Source organism: Somniosus microcephalus, chromosome 24 (genome assembly GCF_052327205.1).
Source record: "Somniosus microcephalus isolate GS21.2 chromosome 24, FLI_Smic_1.0, whole genome shotgun sequence".
In the NCBI taxonomy this organism is placed as follows: domain Eukaryota; kingdom Metazoa; phylum Chordata; class Chondrichthyes; order Squaliformes; family Somniosidae; genus Somniosus; species Somniosus microcephalus.
Genome location: NC_141010.1, coordinates 6,854,263 through 6,877,221, shown reverse-complemented (window position 1 = coordinate 6,877,221; position 22,959 = coordinate 6,854,263). Strand labels below are relative to the sequence as shown.

The following is a 22,959-nucleotide window of genomic DNA, read 5'->3' as shown; positions in this document are numbered from 1 at the left end:
TGACTGTAAAAGCTATTATAGATATGTGAAGAGAAAAAGATTGGTGAAGTCAAGCGTAGGTCCCTTGCAGTCAGAATCAGGGGAATTTATAATGGGGAACAAAGAAATGGCAGACCAACTAAATACATATTTTGGTTCTGTCTTCACAAAGGAGGACACAAATAACCTCCCAAAGATGCCGGGGAACATAGGGTCTGATGAAAGGGTGGAACTGAAAGAAATCAGTATTTGTAGGGAAATGGTGTTAGGAAAATTGATGGGACTGAAGGCCGATAAATCCCCAGGGCCTGATAATCTACATCCCAGGGTACTTAAGGAAGTGGCCCTAGAAATAGTAGATGCATTGCTGGTCATCTTCCAGAACTCGATAGACTCTGGAACAGTACCCATGGATTGGAGGGTAGCTAATGTTACCCCACTATTCAAAAAAGGTGGTAGAGAAAAAGCGGGGAATTATAGACCGGTAAGCCTGACATCGGTAGTGGGGAAAATGCTAGAGTCCATTATAAAAGATGTAATAGCAGAGCACTTGGAAAGCAGTGACAGGATCGGACAAAGTCAACATGGATTTACAAAAGGTAAATCATGCTTGACTAATCTACTGGAATTTTTTGAGGATGTAACTGGTAAAATAGATAAGGGAGAACCAGTGGATGTGGTGTATTTGGACTTTCAGAAGGCTTTCGATAAGGTCCCACATAAGAGATTAGCATGCAAAATTAAGGCACATGGGATTGGGGGCAAGGTATTGACTTGGATAGAGAACTGGTTGGCAGACAGAAAGCAAAGAGTTGGAATAAACGGGTCGTTTTCCGAGTGGCAGGCAGTGACTAGTGGGGTACTGCAAGGATCGGTCCTAGGACCCCAGCTGTTCACAATATATATTAATGATCTGGACGAGGGAATTGGATGTAATGTCTCCAAATTTGCAGACGACACAAAGCTGGGTGGGAGGGTATGCTGTGAGGAGGATGTCGTGAAACTCCAGTACGATTTTGACAGGTTGGGTGATTGGGCAGAAACATGGCAAATGCACTATAATGTGGATAAATGTGAGGTTATCCACTTTGGTGTCAAAAACAGGAAGGCAGATTATTATTTGAATGGCAATAGATTGGGAGAAGGGGAAGTGCAAAGAGACCTGGGTGTTCTTGTGCACCAGTCGCTGAAGGTAAGCATGCAGGTGCAGCAGGCAGTTAAGAAGGCAAATGGTATGTTGGCCTTCGTAGCAAGAGGGTTCGAGTACAGGAACAAGGATGTCTTGCTACAGTTGTACAGGGCCTTGGTGAGACCGCACCTTGAATATTGTGTGCAGTTTTGGTCACCTTGCCTGAGGAAGGGCGTTCTTGCCATGGAAGGAGTGCAGCGAAGATTCACCAGGCTGATACCTGGGATGGCAGGAATGACGTATGAGGAGAGATTGTGTCGATTGGGCTTATACTCACTGGAGTTTAGAAGATTGAGAGGGGATCTTATCGAAACCTATAAAATTCTGTCGGGTCTGGACAGACTAGATGCAGGAAGGATGTTTCTGATGGCCGGGGAGTCCAGAACCAGGTGTCATAGTCTAAGGATAAGGGGTAAGCCATTTAGGACTGAAATGAGGAGGAATTTCTTCACCCAGAGAGTGGTGAACCTGTGGAATTCTCTGCCACAGAGGGCGGTGGAGGCCAGTTCATTAAATATATTCAAGAAAGAGTTGGATATATTTCTTAAGGCTAAAGGGATCAAGGGATATGGGGAGAAGGCAGGGACAGGGTACTGAATTTGGATGATCAGCCATGATCTAATTGAATGGCGGAGCAGGCTCGAAGGGCTGAATGGCCTACTCCTGCTCCTATCTTCTATGTTTCTATGGGGGAGAAATTCGGTTGTTAGCGCCACCGATTAACGCCTAAAGAGGCCGAGAAGTGGGGCGCTAGCCAATTTCCGCGCAGGCGCAAGGCGCCTAGTGCCTCGCCCCATATTGAGCATGCATTTAGCGCCGGCGCTAAATCTTAGCGCCCGCTCATGGGCGCAGGCTGATTATGACGTAATTTGAGTGTGCAACGCCTTTTGGGCGCCCCGGACCGGAAATTCAGTGGCGCCCCCCTCTGTAGCGCCTGGCGCTAATAGTGACAGTTTACCTGGGCCTTTACCAAGTCACTCTCGGGCTGGAGGAGCGTTATTTAAAGGGGGCTGGTGTGTTTTAAAAGCGGCAGCCATTTTTGGAGCACAACTTCCTCGAGAGCTACAAAAAGTTGCTGAGCTGCACACTGAGAGCCATTTGACCACTGAGCCAGCACAGGCAGGCGATCTTCAGCCTTCTGACCATCACCTTGCTGTTGGTGAGCCTTGACAACGGGGAACCTTCCTGTGGGCACTTATTATGGGGGCTGCATTGGAGGGGAACAACCTGCTGCTGAATCATCTGGAAAGGGCACTGAGACGCTGGGAGAGGGGGGCAGGCATGGCCAGACGGAGGAGGGCCAACAGACGTCGCCACAGCAGACCTTACACTGGCAGGGTTTTCCGACAGCAGTTTTCCTACATGAACATGCCGGAGGAGCAGTGTGTCAGAAGGCTGTGATTTGGAAAGGAGGTGGTGACTGAGCTGTGCCAGCTGCTTCAGCCAGATCTGCAGCCTCAGATAACGTGCAGGACATCTCTGTCGGTGGCTGAGAAGATGCCTGCTGGCCTGAACTTCTACGCGAGCGGCTCTTCTCAGGCTGCGCGTCACAGGCTGATCAGAAGTAGCTTCTAGGCTCCTCTCACGGAATGCTTGCTGCCATTCCAAGAACGGGAATGGAACCGGTCTGATGCCCCCAAGCCTGTGACGGGCAAGATGCATGTAAATAGCAGGCATGGCCATTGTAAATGAAGAAAGTGTTACATTTACATGAGAAAGCTATGGCAATAGAAAGCAAAACTAATACACTGACACATAACAACTCTCACACCCGGGAGACTGTCCAAAACATAAATCACATTCCAACCATCTCCCTTGGCCTTGATTCCACTGCGCCAACCAAAGCATCCAATGCCCCATCAGTGAGGCGTTCCGCCCTCTGCCTCACCCTTTCCATGTCTTGCTAGGCTGGTGGGCCACAGGTAGGCTCCCACCGCTTTGAAGGCCTACAGGGCAGTGAGTGTGTCTGGTGATGCCAATTGACCTGCCCCTTTAAGAGCTGGCCGGCGCCAGTGTGTCTGAGGGAAAGTGATTATTGACAGCACCCTCGCTGCGCCCCGCCGCCACGAAATTGGGTTGCGCCGCCGGGTTAGCACCTTAAGAGTAGCGTGCAGCGCCTGATTTAGCGCCGCAATCACCTTTAGGGCTGCTGCAACCCAATATCGCGCTAGGTGGCGCTAAACTTTGCACATCGCCAGGACTAGCGCCCCAAACGCGGCTATACCGAATTTCTAGGCCTATGTTTCTATGTTTGGCTGTAAAGCCCTTTGAGACATCCTGACGTCGTGAATGGCGCTATAGAAATGCAAGTCTTTCTTTCTACTGAGCCACGAAAGTCAGGAAGATCCCAATCCCAATCAGCTGATCTCTGCTATGACATATTGTCAAGATGGCAGCCGTGACGGTCCGGTGCTGAGATCGCTCTCCCTGCTTCGGGTGGCCAGCTCTCGCCGCTCACTCCCGCAACCGGAGCGAGCTGCTCGGCGAGTTGGGCAGAAGCAGCGCAGCGCGGTGAGCAGCAGCAGCAGCCAAGCCAACCCGCTGGAGCACATGGCCGGCAGCTCCTCGGCGGGAAGGAATTCCGACTGGGAGGAGGGGAGCCGAGCATGGCGGCCAGAGGCCGATCCGTGAAGAGAGAGAAGTAGGCCCCGGGCCGTGGAGCTTGGAGCCGGCGATGGTGAAGAGGAGGCCGCATTGGAGCATTCACATCCCGACGATGTGTTTGGCGAGTCGGGCGGAGGAGCGCAGCGCAACGAGCAGCAGCAGCAGACTCACGACACGCTGCAGCACGTCGGCCGGCAGCTCCATTTCAGGTAACTCGCAGTCCGGATGGGAGGAGGGGAGCCGGGCATGGTGGCCAGAGCGGGAGAAGCAGGCCACCACACGTGGAGCCGGCAACAGTGAGGAGGAGGCCGCGGTGAAGAGGAGGACGGAGCGGCTGAGGGACATCGTGCTCCCACTGCCACGGGAAGCCATTGTATTGACTCTGAACGCGGCGCTGTATGTATAGCTGACGCATCCCTACGGATTTACGAGGATGTTGTAAGGACTGGAGAATTTTAGCTATGAGGAAAGATTGGATCGGCTGGGGTTGTTTTCTTTGGAACAGAGGAGGCTGAGGGGAGATTTAATTGAGGTGTTTAAAATTAGGAGGGGCCTGGATAGAGTGGATAAGAAGGACCTATTTCCCTTAGCAGAGAGGTCAATAACCAGGGGGCATAGATTTAAAGTAATTGGTCGGAGGATTAGAGGGGATTTGAGGAGAACTGTTTTCACCCAGAGGGTTGTGGGGGTCTGGAACTCATTGCCTGACAGGGTGGTAGAGGCAGAAACCCTCATCGCATTTAAAAAGTACTTGGATATGCACTTGAAATGCTGTAACCTACAGGGCTGCGGACCAAAAGCTGGACAGTGGGATTAGGCTGGATAGCTCTTTGTCAGACGTCACAGACATGATGGGCCGAATGGCCTCCTGCTGCGCCGTTAACATCTATGATTCTATGAATAAATGAAAGGTGTTACTACACACTGTGTGTGCAGTCAATGCGGATTGATGACTCTTTTTTCTCATACAGAAAATTAATCATTTTCCTGGGATGAATGAGATCTGCAGGAAGGACTTGCTGGCCAGGAACTTAAATAGGATGTTAAGGCTATATCCAAAGGATTACAATATTTTCCCTAAAACGTGGTGTCTACCATCTGAGTAAGTTCCAGGAAAGGCCGGGGAGTGAAACAACTTCATGGCACATTAATGATAGACTAAAGCCACACTTACAGGGCAGAACATGGAAACAGGCACCGGGTAGCGCAATGGGTTAGAAGCTGGACTTTTATCTCTGGGACCTGGGTTCAAATTGCAGATGGAATGATGGTCTCCTCTGCCTGCTGTCTGTAAAGGTCCCGTGTGTTTGGGCAGTCTGAGTCCAGTTCCTGGTAGACATGAGTCTATAACCAGAAAATTCACAATCTTACTCAGAGAGACCATAAGCTGGCTATTGTGCAGAATGGAAAAGTAATCGTCACCTTGGTGCACTAGGATACTCTTCTGAGGTTGTGGCTAAGGAACATTGTTGGGCAGACTATGGGAGCTTTAGTCAACGCCTGACTGTGCTATACCTGATCTGGGAGCTTGATACCAGCATTGGGAGCCTGCAATGGGAAGACCTCCATTCCTCAGGACTAACAGCCCTCACCTTGAAGAGCAGATAAATATTTTAAAAATCAAGTCGCATAAATCTACTTCACTTTCCTCTCGGCTCTTCTTACTTAAAGGCCGGAGCTTTCAAAACTCTACAAAACGCAAGAATGCCCAAGGCTTAGATATTCCCGGATCAGGATCTCTTCCAGCATCACTCTTGCACTGATCAGGAGGCAAGAAACAGCTTCTTATTTGTTAAATGATTCCCTTCCCATCTTCTATCCATCACAAATTTTCTTGTCTTTATTGCACTGATTCTACCAGATATCGCTCCTTTAATTACTCATCAGCTTCAAATTCACTGTTCCACACATTCTTCCTGGACCTCCATTCTCCTGTGTTGAGATCAAAACAGCTTGTCACTCTAATTCATGCTTCCCTAGCCTCTCAAAACTGTTCTACTCCTTAATTTCCCATCCTTTTCTCCTACAATTTACAGGATTGGAGCTTGGAGTCATCTAACCATTCCCTCTTGATTTACCTCTGCTTCTCTCTTCCCCTCAGTCTTGGTTGAACTTATACCCAGGTCCCAGAGGTCAATGGGGGTCATTTTAACTTTCGGCAGAGGTGTAAAATGAGGGGATGTTAGATCGACCGCCCAATGTACACCCCACCGGAAGTCAATGCAAGGGAAAACCGTGAGGGGGGTATAACACGCGGTTAATCCGAAATCACCCGTTTCACACCTTCACCAAAAGGCAAAATTACCCCCGATGATTTTTAAAACTACTCCCAACAGCCAAAGTGTAAGGTTTAAGAGCAAAGTCTCCTGTAAATATTCAGCGTGTCTATTGAGACCACTGTGTCAGCCCCTGAGTTGGGGGTGTGGTGGGACTTATGGCAAACAGTCTATTTTACAGCAAACAGAATCTATTTACAGTGTCTATTTACAGAGTCTATTTAAAAAGACTCTCAATGAGCTGCAGCAAACAGAACTCAGCAACGTCTCCCGATAAAGGCAGGATTATTTCTCCAGCAAAATTGAGTGAGTGGAGGATAGTTACATAATATAAATTATGTGTAAAATCAATCCCAGTCATAAGAACATAGGAATTAGGAGCAGGAGTCGGCCATACGGCCCCTCGAGCCTGCTCCGCCATGCAATAAGATCATGGCTGATTTTCGACCTCAACTCCACTTTCCTGCCCATTCCACGTATCCCTTGATTCCTCTGGTGTCCAAAAATCTATCGAGCTCAGCCTTGAATATACTCAACGACTGAGCATCCACAGCCCTCTGGGGCAGAGAATTCCAAAGATTCATCACCCTCTGAATGAAGCAATTCCTCCTCATCTCAGTCTTAAAAGGCCGACCCCTTAGCCTGAAACTATGCCCCCTAGTTCTAGACTCTCCAGCCAGGGGGAAACAACCTCTCAGCATCTACCCTGTCAATCCCCCTCAGAATCTTATATGTTTTAATGAGATCACCTCTCATTCTTCTAAACTCCAGAGAGTATCGGCCCATTCTACACAATCTCTCCTCATAGGACAGTCCTCTCATCCCAGGAATCAATCTAATGAACCTTTATTCCACCACCTCCAAGGCAAGTATATCCTTCCTTAAATAAGGAAACCAAAACTGTCCCGGTGTGGTCTCACCAGAGCCCTGTACAATTGTAGCAAGACTTCCTTACTCTTATACTCCAACCCCCTTGCAATAAAGGCCAACATGCCATTTGCCTTCCTAATTGCTTGCTGTACCTGCATGCTAACTCTCTGTGTATCTTGTACGAGGACACCCAAATCTCTCTGAACACCAACATTTAATAGTTTCTCACCATTTAAAAAATAGGCTGACACACCCAGTGCAGTACTGAGGGAGTGCCGCACTGTCAGAGGTACCGTCTTTCAGCTGAGACGTTAAACCGAGGCCCCGTCTGCCCACTCAGGTGGACATAAAAGACGCCATGGTGCTGTTTTGAAGAAGAGCAGGGGAGTTCTCCCCGGTGTCCTGGCCAATATTTATCCCTCAATCAGCATCACTATAACAGATAATCGGGTCATTATCACATTGCTGTTTGTGGGAGCTTGCTGTGCACAGATTGGCTGCCGCGTTTCCTACATTACAACAGTGACCACACTTCAAAAAAGTGCTTCACTGGCTGTAAAGCGCTTTGGGACGTACTGTGGTCGTGAAAGGTGCTATAGAAATGCAAGTCTTTCTTAACGTGTTATTCTCTCTCAGTATTGAAAAATGCTTCTTTCTACAGTTATCATGAGTTTATGGCCTACAGCAAAGCAAGGAAAAGCAAGACATTCATCTGCAAACCTGATTCTGAATGTCAGGGCCGTGGCATCTTCTTGACCAGAAACACCAATGAAGTTAAACCAGGGGAAGACATGGTGTGCCAGGTGTACATTCCAAAGGTACTTTAGCCCACACCACAGTTTCCTGCTCAGTGTTACTATGTGGGCATTCGTAAAGGAGAATTCTTACCTGAATGACATTGGTTCTGCTAAAGAACTCCATAACAAGCACATGAAAAGAGGGGCGAGAAAGGTCGGTGGTGGCACCTCGTGCTCCATGAACCCACAGGCACCGCACCAGCTCCCCGCCCGTGAGAGGTGAACAAACACAAAGACCAAAAAAAACCTGCCGCCAATTCAGGAAACACTCTGGGAAATGACTCTCCGACTCCCTTAGGCAGTCAGACCAAGCTCAGAGCCCGGGGCTGCCCAGGACTCCCCAAAGCACAACTGACTGGCACCTTGCCCCTGTGACTGGAAGCGCGCTGTTCCCTTTCAGCGACTCCACACTCACCTCACGCCTCAGAGTGATGACACTCTGTGAAAAGAAATACTTCCCTGGCATCTCTGCTTACGGATTTTACATGCACGCCCTCTCGTCCCACCAACCCTGTAATGATATCAGCAAATAGTGATGTTATTTGCCTGTTTGATTATCATGTCTTACCAGCATGTTTGCATGTATTGATTACTTATGCCTGACCAGCAGAGGTCATGTGAGAGACAAGCAAAGGAGTTTAGTTTCAGTTTCGTTCTAGATGCATCACTAGCATGATGTCTCCTGTAAATGCTGTTAAAAAGAGTTGAACATACTTTAGATTAAAAGACATTGGGCTAGAAATTCAGTAAGGCCCCGCCAGCTTTGCGCCCAGTTACCGCCCAAAGAGGGCTTCTGCGCCAATAGAGGAGTTTGCGCTGATATTCAGCGCAGCGGTAATGGCGGCGGTAGCCGGTAGCGCTGCGCCGGCACCGATGACGCCATCGGTGTGCGCAGTGCCCCGTTTCCGCCCCGATACCGGCCCGACACCCATATTTAGTGCCTGCCCGCACCTCCTTCCCCGGCCTCCTCCACCCCCCCCCCGCGGCATTGCCGGCTGCTTTCCGCGAGCCCGGCACTTCTCCGTGGTGCCGGGCTCATTTGCCGGCACTATCAAGCGGCGATCTCCCCGTTGCAGGCACCTCCCCCTTAAGAGAAGGAGGAGGCCTGCAGTACCACAGCCTGCCGCTCCGCAGCGGGTGGCGCAGCGGCACCTACAGCGCTGAAATTCAGTTTCATCGCCCCAAGCGGGGGCGGGCACACCCTGGAATAGCGCCCGGTTCCGACTTGGGGTGCAAAAACTGAATTTCTGACGGTCGCAACTGGCTCCGCGCGCAGCGCTAACTTTTGGGCGCAAGCGAGCTGGCGGGGCCTTACTGAATTTCTAGGCCATTCTCTTTCAATCACTTCTGACACCATGTATTGATTTCTTTGTGGGTTCAATAACGAGACATTTATGAAAGAGGATGTCTTTTAATCTAAAGTATGTTCAACTCTTTTTAACACAAACCCTACCCATTTCAAATAGCCTATCTCCCTGCGATTAATCCCTTCTTCATTTTAGAAATGCTCCCCCGGGGTCGATCTCGACTTTGTGCGGCAGTGTGAAACGAGTCGGCAGCCCGTTCCACATCTCTCCCCATTTTTACGTCCGTTGAAGTTAGGCCCCAGGAAACTCACGCCATATATTCCTCCTCATATGAAAATTAAAGTTTCGGGCCGGCTAAACATCATTCCTGCACTTTAAAGACCCTGCGATCGATGAAGCTTTTCAATTTTTCATCTGACTCAAAGCAATGTCGTAAAGATGATTTCAAATAAACAGAAAATACAGCACAGGTCTCAGCGAAAATAATGTTTTTTTTTAAATCGCTATAAAAAGCCCCAGAAAAATCCCATAATTTTACCCAACACAAGAAACACACGTGTGCGGCCTCACAGGGCCCAGTTGTGTTCCGGTGCAGGGATCAATAGACGGGCGCAAAAGATCGAGGAAATTCGGGCATAGCGCAATTACGTGGGTAACACACTTGCGTCTGAATTTTCCCGATCTTTCTCGCTGGGTATTTGCCTGACACTGAACGCTCGTGTCTCTGGACGCAAATACAGGGGAAATTCCACCCCATGGTTTGACGGCGATGGTTAAAACCAAACACATTAACAAAATGGGGAGCTGGGGGCAATCAGATCGAGGCCTGAATTTGGCTCGGCTGTGATGCCCTCTGTGATTGAATAGCCAGCCTCCATTCGCTGCCCGGGCCTCACGCGTGAAAGGATGGCGCCACTTGGTTGAAGCACACCAGCAGGACTCAGTACCTTCAGGAGGGGAGCGGAGATTAATTAGAGTGGGAACAAGATCAAGGTCTGGAGTAGGTGGATGACCCTAGGAAGGGAATTAGTTAACACAATGTAGATATCGTAACCCCCCCCCCCTATTAAAGGTACTTCAACAACCTCTACTTCAACAACAACAACTTGTATTTATATAGCATCTTTAATGTAGTAAAATGTCCCAAGGTGCTGCACAGGAGTGCTTTAAAGCAAAAAAAATTTGACACCAAGCCACACAAGGAGATATTGGGGCAGGTGACCAAAAGCTTGGTCAAAGAGGTAGGTTTTAAGGAGCGACATAAAGGAGGCAAGAGAGGCGGGGAGGTTTAGGGAGGGAATTCCAGAGCTTAGGGCCCAGGCAACAGAAGGCATGGCCGCCAATGGTTGAGAGATTATAATCAGGGATGCCAAGAGGGCAGAATTAGAGGAGCGCAGATATCTCGAGGGGCTGTGGGGCTGGAGGAGATTACAGAGATAGAGAGGGGGCGAGGCCACGGAGGGATTTGAAAACAAGGATGAGAATTTTAAAATCGAGGCGTTGCTTAACCGGGAGCCAATGTAGGTCAGCGAGCACAGGGGTGATGGGTGAACGGGACTTGGTGCGAGTTAGGACACGGGCAGCTGAGTTTTGAATGACTTCAAGTTTCCGTCCTATGCAGCCATTCATCTTGGACGGGTTCAAGTTTGACCTCAGACTCTACGTCTTGATTACTTCCTGTGATCCTCTGCGAATATATTTCTACGATGAGGGCCTGATCCGTTTTGCCACCACAAAGTATTCCGAACCCACCGACAGGAATGTGGTAAGTAGCCCCCCCACTGGCTTGTTTCTTAAAGCTGCAAGTCAGTGAATTGTAGTTAGCTTGCTTTAAAAGTAATACAATTGGTCATTTTTACCGGGGTAATTTTAACCTAACTCATCGGGTGGGAAACCACAGGCTTGGGCAGAACGTCAGTTTAATACCGCCGCCCCCCCCCCCCCCCGCTAAGGGTTGCCAACCCTCCAGGATTGGCCTGGAGTCTCCAGGAATTAAAGCTGAATCTCCCCGACACCCGGGAGAAAAACCACAGAGGCGTTAAAACAAAATTGTGCGTTTTATTCATTTTCTTTGAACATTTCTGTCTGTCTGTGGTAAAAATATCAGAGCTGGGGAGAAAAGGCTGTTTGACCGGGTGGGGCGGGGCGGTTGGAGGCAGGAGGTGATGTGATGAAGCCTCCGGGAATATTGCCAGCCAGAGTTGGCAACCCTGCACCCGGCCCAATATTAGTCTCCCTTGACTTCACTGGAGAGTACTGTCGGACGGGGAGTAAAACCAGCGTTGCACCCGATCCCGTCAGCTCTCCAATGGGCGGGTTAGTCTGAAATTGCCCCCTTGATCTCTAATTAACTCCATGGAGCATTCGCGCTTTTTAAAGATGGGAGTCCAATAAATGGCTGTTCCTGTGCTAGGGAGGGTTAGAAAAAATCAGCCAGGGTTCCTGGACAAGTGATCCTGATTCAACAGTCCTCTGCTCTGCCGTGTGTGGGGATGTTGTGTGGAAACAGGATTGGGCTTAGCTGTGATGCCCCCCATGGTAAACGGGCCTGTTAGCACTCACAGATGGGAGAGTGGCCACTTGGGTGAGATATTGTAGGGCGGCTGGGCAGTAGAAGTGTACTTCCTTTTGGCTAGTTAGGTGGCTCAGCGGGCAGCACCCTCGCCTCTGATTCAGAAGGTTGTGGGTTCAAGCCCCATTCAACAGACTTAGGCACATAATCCTGGCCGGCACTCCCAGTGCAGCACTGAGGGAATGCTGCACTGTCGGAGGAGCTGTCTTTCAGATAGGACATTACACCGAGGCCCCGTCTGCCCGCTCAGGTGGATGTAAATGATCCCATGGCCACTATTCAAAGAAGCGCAGGGAGGAGTTCTCCCTGGTATCCTGGCCAATATTTACTCCTCAACCAGCTAGCACTAAAGTCAGATTATCATGTCATTTATCTCATTGCTGTTTGTGCGATCTTGCTGTACACAAATTGGCTGCTGGGCAACAGTGACTACACCACAAAAAAGTAATCTATTGGCTGCAAAACGCTTTAGGACGTCCTGAGGCCGTGAAAGGCGCTATAAAAATGCATGTCTTGCTTTCTTTTTCTTTGGTCTCCGCTGTTTATTCCCCAGCGACATGAGCCTAGGTACCCGTCAGTCTATTTCTCCTCTCTGCTCACAGTGAAACTGACGTGAGCATGTTAATAGCAATTGCGTGGCCACGCTCCGGGGTAGCCACTTGTTGAGGTGGCGGCAGTTCGACGTAATTATTGTGGGCGATGCCCCTTGCACGAGAGACCAACCCCTTTGCCTTCTGTTGCTCACAGGAGGATGTCTGCATGCACCTCACCAACTACTCCATCAACAAGCACAGCAAGAATTTCGTCCGAGATGAAAACAAAGGCAGTAAAAGGTGAGACCGTATAGCAGCAGAGTAACTGTAGACGGCTTTCTCATAGTGCAGCATGGGCCTGCCCATTGTAAAAGCGCAGTACATGTGGAAGGGGGTCGGTGCGTCAGGAGAGATAGTACAGCCTTTATTCCATTGTCACAATAGCACATTACCTCCTCCTGTTCCCCCCCTCTTTTTAAGTCATTTTATTTTTTCCCCCTCTTTAGGTCTCTCATTGTCACTTGCCATCCCCCAAGCCGAGATGGCTATCAGGCAACTCGCTCCCAGGCCTCTGTTCAGCTGGCTGTGAGGAGGTCTATAACAACCTGAGGTGAGTTGCCCATCTAATTTCTAATTCTTATCCCCCCTCCCTCCCCCGCCGCCCTGCCTGGGGGAGGTGCTTGGCCTCTGCTCAGCCCTTATTGCCATGGCTGAGACCGTGAATTTTTGGTGTGGGGGGGAAATTATGGGTGTTTAAACCCAACACATTGTACCATCACCGCCTCCCAACAGTTACCTTTGAACCCTCTGAGACCTCAGCAGATGTAAAGGTTGCTCATGATCTACATCTTCTCCATCTTCATTGCCTGTTTAGATCGTCAATACTGTTGCCCACCAAATGTCCTCCTCCTTCAACTGAGAGTGTAGGACCAGGCTGCAACCTCTCCCTGAGATTAAAGCCACTCCACGATCAGCTCACGTGAAAAAAAAGGCTTCATTTGGAGAAGGGGCTAGTCCTTCAAAGCTTCTGCAATGTGCCCCATCCTGCAGCACTGCAGGAAGACAATGGACACAACCTTTTAAGAGAATGAAGCCCGAATAACGGCCTCTCTTGGTCCCATGGGAGTGGGAGTCCAGTGCTGAAATTTATTGGATTGCCTCATTCAGAGCTTTCAGCAGTAGGAAAGATTCTAAGAAGGGGAAGCTCAGCCTTGTACTGAAGGTGAGAAGTGGAACCAAATTTGATGGGGACTTAGGCTTTAGACTCCAGATGTTCCTTCCTTTATTCTATTTATAATACAAAATAGGCCAGCAAACAAAATAGTGAGTGAAATATATGAATATTAAAAATGTGGTTGATTGTCGGAAATGAAGGTGTCCGCCTTGGGATGGAAGGTGCTGGTGTATTGACTGTTATTGATCAAATAACCTACCCCTAACAGGAGCTGATTATAAGTCCCAGGTGGGAGACCAGCCCAGCACGCAGTCAGTCCATCTGGGAGTGGCAGTAGGGAGGCCCTGTCGATTCTAATGGCCGGGCTTTGTTAACCTCCCGCTGGCCAACTGCCTGACCAAAATAGCCGGGAGGCCGTCGGGAAGCGGCTGCCTGGCCGTTAAAGTCAGGCCGCAGGAGGCCACTGCCCTGGGACCAGAGGGAGCGGTCCCCGGCACTAGGGGGTTGCCAACCCTCCAGGATTGCCCTGGAGTCTCCAGGAACTGAAGACTAATCTCCAGGACACTGCTGCCAGCAAACCCAGGGAGAGAAATCATACGGGCCATTAATAAAATGTGTGTTAGGAAAGGGTAAGGAGGGCTGTTTGACTGACAGTCAGGAATTATTCAATTGAGTAAGGAAGAGTCTATTCCCTTCCCAATTGGCTATGGGAAGGCGGGGCATTGCGAGGATGGACGTGTCAGGAAACCAATGACGGGAGTGTGAGGGTGCTTGCGGGGCAGCTGAAGGTCGAAGGTCATGTGATGAAACCTTCAGGGATACGTCCAACCAGAGTTGGCAAACCTACGGCGCTAAGGTAAGTCTTCAAGAGGGTGAACAGAAAATGCTGGAAAAACTCAGCAGGCCAGGCAACATCCGTGGAGAGAAATTAGAGTCGACGTTTCTGGTCTAACCCTTTTTCAAAACTGGAAAGGAAATGAAATAGATCGAAAGGCAGGGCTGGGACAGAACAAAAGAAGTGAAGAGACATTAAGAGGTATTCAAAACGAGACGAGATGGTGATAGGACTAGTGGAGACAAAAGACGGCTCAGATTAGATGTGAAATGTTTGCACCTTCCCGTGCAAGCGCAGGAGATGTAACACCAAACTCCACACTCTTGGCCTGAACACTTCCCTCTGCAACTGGACCCTGGACTTCCTAACAAACAGACCCCAGTCTGTCAAATTAGGTAACCACACCTCCCCCCCCCCCCTGACCCTGAACACGGGGGCCCCACAAGGATGTGTGCTGAGCCCCCTCCTCTACTCCCTCTTCACCCACGACTGTGTGGCTGTTCATGGTTCCAACACCATCATCAAGTTTGCGGATGATACCACGGTAGTAGGCCAGATCACCAACAACGATGAGTCAGCCTACAGGGAGGAGGCCCAGCATCTCATGAAGTGGTGCGCCAATAACAACCTGGCCCTTAACATCAAGAAAACCAAAGAAATCATTGTGGACTTCAGGAAGTCTAAAGGCAGAAGTCACACCCCCATCCACATCCATGGGGCTGTGGTGGAAAGGGTGGACAGCTTTAAGTTCCTCGGAGTCCACATCACGGAAGACCTCTCCTGGTCCCTCAATACCTCCTCTCTGGTGAAGAAGGCCCAGCAGCGCCTATATTTCCTAAGGAGGCTGAAGGGATGTAACCTGTCACCCCTGATCCTCTCTAACTTTTACCGCTGCACAATAGAGAGCATCCTGACGAACTGTATCACAGTATGGTATGGCAGCTGTAGCTACTATGACCGGAAAGCCCTGCAGCGGGTAGTCAAAACTGCCCAACGCATTACCGGCACCCGGCTACCGACCATAGAGCACATATACCAGAAACGCTGTTTACGGAGGTCACGGACCATCATCAAAGACCCTACCCACCCCAGCCACAGTCTGTTCACCCTCCTGCCATCTGGGAGATGCTACAGATGCATTCGCACCCGAACGACCAGATTTAGGAACAGCTTCTTTCCCAGGGCTGTCATCCTACTGAACTCCACAAATAAACTCTAAAGCCTGCACATCTGCCAATGCACTTTATTATGGTTATGTTTATGTTAATGTATTACAAGCCAAATGTATGTTGAATGTTTAAATGTCTTAATCTAAATGTACACTCTCGGGAGCCGCAAGCCTACATTTCGTTGTACTGCACTTGTGCACTAACAATGACAATAAAGTTGATTATGATTATGATTATGACCTGCCCCTATACCTCCCCCCTTCCCACTGCCCAGGGCCCCAAACACCCCTTCCAGGTGAAACAGCGATTTACTTGTACTTCTTGCAATCTAGTATACTGTATTCGTTGCTCACGATGCGGTCTCCTCTACATTGGGGAGACCAAACGCAGATTGGGTGACCGCTTTGCGGAACACCTCCGTTCAGTCCATAAGGGTGACCCCGAGCTTCCAGTCGCCTGTCATTTTAATTCACCGCTCCATTCCCACTCGGTCCTCACCGTCCTTGGCCTCTTGCATTGTTCCACGGAAGCTCAACGTAAACTCGAGGAACAGCACCGATTAGGCACTTTACAGCCTTCCGGACTCAATATCGAGTTCAACAATTTCAGATCATAACCTCAGCCCCTATTACATTTTTACTTATATTTTTTATCCACCCCTTTGCGGTTTCTCCCTCCCCCCCCACTTTCCTTTTTTTTCTCTCTCCCACATGGCAGCTGTCTCTCATTCTGCCAGAACATTTCACACCTAATCTGAGCCGTCTTTTGTCTCCACTGTCCTATCACCATCTCGTCTCATTTTGAATACCTCTTAATGTCTCTTCACTTCTTTTGTTCTATTGCAGCCCTACCTTTCGATCTATTTCATTTCCTTTCCAGTTTTGAAAAAGGGTTAGACCCGAAACGTCGACTCTAATTTCTCTCCACGGATGTTGCCTGGCCTGCTGAGTTTTTCCAGCATTTTCTGTTGTTATTTCGGATTTCCAGCATCTGCAGTATTTTGCTATCGTTCAAGAGGGAGGTTGGGCAAGGATTGCAGCTTGAGAAGGGGGGGTTAATGAGAGGGAAGCCCGATGCAAGGGAGGTCCAAGCTTTCCCCGTGGGGCCCAGAGGCACACAGCCGGACCACGAGGGAACATCAAAACGAAACATTTACCTTTCTGGGCTCCTTCAGACTCCAGATCCACTTCCCGACAGCTTTGGCTTGGCGGGGAAGTCACCACTGTTCCCCCGCTCAGGACTTGGGTTAATATTGCAGCCAGGCCCCAATGGTGGCTTATCTGCATATTTAAAGGACCCCACCGGCTTCAGTTTAAAACTCCCCGCTCAGTGCCTGGGCTCACAGAGTATGGCCAGGGCCCAGATGGTTGCTGGTTCCCATGGAACGCTGGGTCAGAATCCTGGAACTCCCTCCCTAACAGCACTGTGGGAGCACCTTCTGGACAGCAGCGGTTCAAGAAGGCGGCTCACCACCACCTTCTCAAGGGCAATTAGGGATGGGCAATAAATGCTGGCCTTGCCAGCGATGCCAGATCCCAGGAACAATTAAAAAAACTCGACTATTGCTGTTGATTGGTACGAATGATGCTGCGTGACAGCTTGTCAGATAAGGTACTCCACAAGACCATCTTTGTTTTGTCTTATAATACTCCTGTGAAGCGCCTTGGGATGTTTTACTACATTAAAGGCGCTATATAAATACAAGTTGTTGTTGAGAGATAAATGATGATTTACAAGAGTTGGGAACTGACGGGTCTGTAAAATATATTTCTTCCAGAAAGCTATCTTTCTTCAACAAATACATGGAGAACAACGCCTATGACTTGGAGAGGCTGTGGAGCAGCATTGAAGATGTGATCATCAAAACCATCCTGGCGGCGTATCCGGTCCTGAAACACAATTACCTCACATGCTTCCCAAATCATGTTTCTGGCAGTGCTTGCTTTGAGATCCTTGGCTTTGATATCCTGCTGGACCAAACTCTGAAACCCTGGCTGCTGGAGGTACAGAGATCTTTGAGATAAGTACACGCGCTAAGCGGATATTTCCGTCGACTGCATAGAACGTTGAATCATGGAACGATACAGCACAGAAGGAGGCCATTCGGCCCATCATGCCTGTGCCGGCTCTTTGAAAAGGCTATCCAATTAGTCCCACTCCCCCCTGCTCTTTCCCCATTGCCCTGCTAATTTTCTCCCCTTCAAGTATCCAAAGCTACTACCAATGCTCCCTGTAAGCTGCACTTTCTTCTGCGTGGCCTGTTTCTTTTAGTACGCAGTCCCGTTACAAAAGAGAAGCCGGTGAGCGGCCTGTGCGTGACCTTTCCCATTACTGCACGGCCGTGTGGACACACAGTTTAGAGGGAACATTGGTTGTTACTGAATCTGCTTCCACCGCCCTTTCAGGCAGCGCATTCCAGATCACAACAACTCGCTGCATAAAAAGATTCTCCTCCATCTCACCGCTGGCTCTTTTGCCAATCACCTTAAATCTGTGTCCTCTAATTACCGACCCTCCTGCCAGTGGATACAGTTTCTCCTTATTTACTCCATCAAAACCCTTCATGATTTTGAACACCTCCATTAAATCTCCCATTAATCTTCGTGCTCTAAGGAGAACAATCCCAGGTTCCCCAGCCTCTCCATGTGACTGAAGTCCCTCATCCCTGGTACCATTCTTGTAAATCCCCATTCCCAGGCTTTGACACGCTTCCTAAAGTGCAGTGCCCAGAATTGGACACAATACTCCAGGTGAGGCCTAACCGGAGATCTATAAAGGGTTAGCATAACTTCCTTCCTTTTCCACGCTATATGCCTCTATTAATAAAGCGTGTAACCTTTTTCTGTTTACATTTATCACTTTAATTCCTGTTAACTACATCTAGTGAAAGGCCTCAGTGGCAACTGAATCATAATGTCCAGAAGGTGCCCAATCTGTGCTGAGTTATCAGCAGTCGGAGAGTTATAATTGGTTCCAACGGCCTTTGGGCTAAAGAGAGGAAAAAATAAATCAGCTTCTCGATCACCATCTAGTGATCCCTATCCAGCAATCCCTGCTGGAAAATATACGTGTGCGGAATGCCGGGTAAAGATAGGATAAGGGTCAGCTGTGATGGCTCCCATAGTTGAAGAGCCTGCAGCCACTCACAGTCAATCCTTATATGTAAGAAATGGATACTTTGAACGCAGCACTAGAGGATCACGGCCTCTGGCTCGCAGATGCAAGGAAGCAAAGGTGTTCCTGAGAGGCATGATAAGTGTGCAGATGTCTGCTTGTTAAGCTTCTAGGTGTAAGTGACAATTCATTAGGCCGCACGGCCCCTTTAACAGTGATTTATTTTTACCTGATGCATACGCCTTGCTTAACTGATGGTAGGACTCTCTCTTTAAGAAAGCGGATTCCACTCGCTACATTTCTCTACCATTCATTCTTGAACATATTTTGCTGTGAATATTTTAGGTTAATCATTCTCCGAGTTTCACCACTGACTCCAAACTTGACCAAGAAGTGAAAGATAACCTTCTTTACGATACATTTTGCATGATAAACCTTAGTGCTTGTGACCGTCGGAAAGTTATGGAAGAGGACAGGCGCAGAACAAATGAACGACTCCTACACATCTACAGATCCCATGAGGACAGGTAACTGTGCGACAGGGTGACAACGCGAAAGGCTCAGTAATGAATTAGGGGCCAGTGTGTGCGGAATAATTTACTTATTCCAGTTCCTTCGCTCTCCTGGAACTGTTGGCTCAAGCTGGGGTCAATGTCTAGGCTCGCACATAAGTGGGGCATGAGAGTTGGTGGTCCCGGCAGAACAGTACTCCAGTCGGGTTACCAGCTCCGGTTGGACATATCCTGGGGGTCTCATCATATGACCCCCCCCACCTCAATCGCCCCACTCAGTCAAACAGCCTTTCCCCACCCTCCCTCCACCCCATCTCCAATATTTTTATCTATATATATAAACGGATACTTCTTTCTGTCTGTCCTTCTGTCTGTCTGTGCTTCTGTCTGTCTGTCCTTCTGTCTGTCTGTCCTCATGTGTGCGTCTGTCCGGCTATGCGCTCGAAAGTTACAGAGCGTACCTATGCGTGCGTTACGTCAAAAGAAAGCTTACCTTTCCGAAACGCTGGTAAGCGTATTTACGTTTCGGCCGGACGAAAATCGCGCCCGCGGTATCCGAAAAACCTTCAACATTCCGCTCATTAGCATCTCATTATCCGCTCATTAGCGACAGAGTGACCTCGAGGTCGACCAATCGTACGCCGGCTTGCTGGCGCGTGCGGCCGGGCCATCCTACGGTCGAGTGACGGGACGATTGACCAATCCTACGCTTTGGTGACCTGACGGTCGACCAATCGGTGCGTGTGTGGGCGGGCCTTATCGTTCTGAACCGAGGTGAGTAGCCGCCATCTTGCTTCCATTCTTTTTCCTGCTTTCTGTGTCTTTCTTTTCAAATATACATTTCCAGCAAAATAAAATTGCTTTTATTAAATTGTTTAAAAAAAAACTTCATTCATTTGTAAATATTTTCTCTAACCTGAAGATTCTTTTTCCTACCTTTCCCTGTTTTTGTTAGGCCTCAAAGCCTGGGCCTCCCTTGCCCAGCCAGGCCCGAGCTAGGTAATTGTCCCACGGCTTCTGCTAAGCTCCTCACCCCCCCCCCCCCGGTGTCACGTTATCCAGGGCAACGGCGTCAGCCACGAGGGTCACGAGGGTCAGGGTGCGCGCGCAGCAGGAGCAGCTGAGACGCGGCGTCTCTCTCTGTTCCCCGCTCGGCTCGGGCGGGGGGGGCGGGGCTCTCGGGATTGCGGATCTCGAGCGGGGCTTGGTGAGCAGGAAGGGTTACCCCGGCAACTGGGCCCGCCGGCCGTCTCTCACAGCCGCAATCGGCGGACTTCAAGCCGGCTCGGCCGGGGGGTGCGGGGCTCGGAGAGCGGGGCTCTCGGGAGTGCAGGGCGGACCGGCTGGGGCTCGGAGAGCGGGGCTCTCGGGAGTGCGGGGCGGGGCGGCGCGGCCGGTGCTCGGGAGGACGGGGGCTCGGAAGGGGGGGAAGGGTTACCCCGGCAACCGGGCGTGGCCGTCTCTCAGCCTCAAGCCGGCTCACGCCTGTTCTCGGGGCTTGGCTCCATTTGTGGCCGCGGGCCACTCGCCCTCTCTCCTTCCCTCTGTCTCTCTCCCCCCCTCCCCCTGTAGTGTATGTAACCGTTCCACCTTTAAGAGAACCGTTCTACCTTTAAGGGAACTATTTTAAGAGTTGCACTACTTTATCTTGGCTGCTGTATACTGTAATACCGGTGGTGACCACACCAGTATATAAGTGCTGTGTAATGATTTATTGGGCAGTTCCGCCCTGATCTTCGAATAGTAAAGTCCTGTTAAAGTTTACTCTTGTGGTCTGTGTATTAATTCTCAATATAACACACAGACTTAACAGTGGCGACGAGTTCGATCTTACCCTGCGGCAGAGATACATCCAAGGCAGTTTAACGGGCATCGAGAAGAGGCATCCGCCCTCGTCATTCTGCTGAGAGAAGACTCGAGTCTGCAGAGCAAAGGAAGAAGGAAGAATTCTGACACGAAGCCTTCCATCAGCAACAGGCAGTGATCGTCCCTTCTATCACGGTGGTGGGTGAGCCGATCAGCGACGAGAAGCAAGTTGGCCACGTTGACTGTGAGTAGGGGAGAAAATAAAAAAAACGGAGGATATAAGGGCGGAGAACTCGACCACGGCCGGGGAAAGGAGCCGGACAGAAGTCGGGGCCAGAGGCGCTGAGACTGGGGCAGCGTAGGGCACGGAAGCCGCGGTGAAGGGAACGCAGCCGGTGTGAGAGACCGGGCTACAAGTGGGCTGGGAGACGCTACAGCGTCAAGAGACAGCTCGACCGCGACCGGTGAAAAAGGCCGGGCAGCTACCGAGGCCGCGAGGCGCAGTGACCGGGATCGTAAGGCGCGGGAGAAAAAAACAAAAACCGCGGCAAACTCAGCCGCAGCTGGAGGGGGAAAGGACCGGACTGCAAGAGGGGCTGGGAGGCACGAGTGAAAACCGCTGAGGGAGAGACAGAGCCCGAGCGAGCGGGAGAGCGAGGGAGAACGGGACCGAGCGAGGGAGACCGAGCGAGTGAGGGAGAACGAGACCGTGCGAGCGAGGGAGACCGAGCGAGCGAGGGAGAACGGGACCAAGTGGGCGAGGGAGACCGTGCAAGCGAGGGAGAACGGGACCGAGCGAGGGAGACCGAGCGAGATTTCCGCCCAGCGGCTTACAGCAGCTTTCCGCAAAGGACCAAGAGCTGGAACTGTCCGCCGCCAACTGGTTGTCCCCAGCGCCCGGTTGCCCCTGTTGGGAAAGGGAACAAGGAACTCAATCAGCTGTTCTCGCGCTTTCAGAATAAACTGAAGCCGGCGCGCAGGCTGCGAACCCCGAAAGCCAGCGGTCGTCGCCCGAGGGCAAAGCTTTACCCCTCCCGCCCGAGGAAGAAACGCGGGAAGCCGCCATTTAGGCGGGGAAGAAGACAAGCGCGGGAAACCGCCATTCTCGGAGGCGGGGAAGAAGATAAGCGCGGGAAACCGCCATTTTTGAAAAAAAAAGTTAAAGAAAAATTTCGTTGTTGTTTCTCAAAAAGATTGCGAAGATGCCTAAGCGTGGTAACATTAACGATTTCGATCCCGATGTGGAAGATTGGGCCACGTATGTAGAACGCATAGAGATATATTGTAAGGCAAATAAAATATCAAATGATGATAAAGCACTAACCTTACTAAACTCAATGGGTGCGAAGACATACAGGCTATTGAAGCATCTTCTATCACCAGCTAAACCGGCGGATCAGACTTTCGCTAATATTGTTGCTGTCCTGAAGGGTCATTTGAACCCCACACCGCTGATGTTAGCGGAACGATTTAAATTTTATGCGAGAACGCAACTGAAAGAGGAAAGCAACGCGGAGTACTTGGTTGAACTGCATAGGCTAGCGAAATACTGTCAGTTTGGGGAAAATCTGACAGAGGCACTGAGAGACAAGTTCGTGTGTGGGTTGTCAAAGGAAGGAACACAAAAGCGACTGCTCGAAGAGAATGATCTTACACTTGATAAGGCTGTCTCTATTGCAGCATCGCACGAAGCAGCAGCGAGAGGCACTGTGGAAATGCAGCTGAAGGCAGCGGTACTCGGCGTAGATCAAATGGCTTTGGGTACAACGAAATGTTATCGTTGTGGAAAGACAACACACGATCAGAACCAATGCTGGTTTAAAAACCAGGAATGTAGAAAATGTGGCAAGCTTGGTCACATAGCTAACGTATGCCGGTCAGGTAAGAAGACCAGCAACAAAAAGTCACCGCAGGAAAAGTGCAGAAAGGTTCATAAGGTGGCTGAGAAGAGTTCGGATGAACAGCATTCGGATTCAGACTCCAACAGCCAGGAACTGGGTAGTCTGAGAATTCACAATGTGAGTAAGGAAGCTGACCTACAAACTATCTGGGTCACGCTCAAGATAGCCGGAGTCCAAGTGAAAATGGAATTGGACACAGGATCAGCCCTAACAGTCATAAACCGAAGGGACTACAAGCGCCTATTCTCACATATACCCTTGAGAGATACCAAGATTGTATTGCAGACATACACGGGGCAAAGAGTATACCCCATCGGAAAG

The 22,959-nt window shown here is 50.0% G+C and overlaps 1 protein-coding gene across 1 annotated transcript in view; it reads left to right on the top strand.

Moving 5' to 3' along the window:
• The window catches only part of LOC147101010 (uncharacterized), a 68,353-nt gene that overhangs the window by 6,552 nt on the left and 38,842 nt on the right, over positions 1-22,959 (top strand). Inside the window, 6 exon segments of the mRNA XM_085966011.1 lie at positions 4,744-4,874; positions 7,580-7,736; positions 10,644-10,787; positions 12,342-12,427; positions 17,083-17,308; positions 18,765-18,895. Coding sequence (XP_085822137.1) covers positions 4,744-4,874; positions 7,580-7,736; positions 10,644-10,787; positions 12,342-12,427; positions 17,083-17,308; positions 18,765-18,895 — 875 coding nt within the window.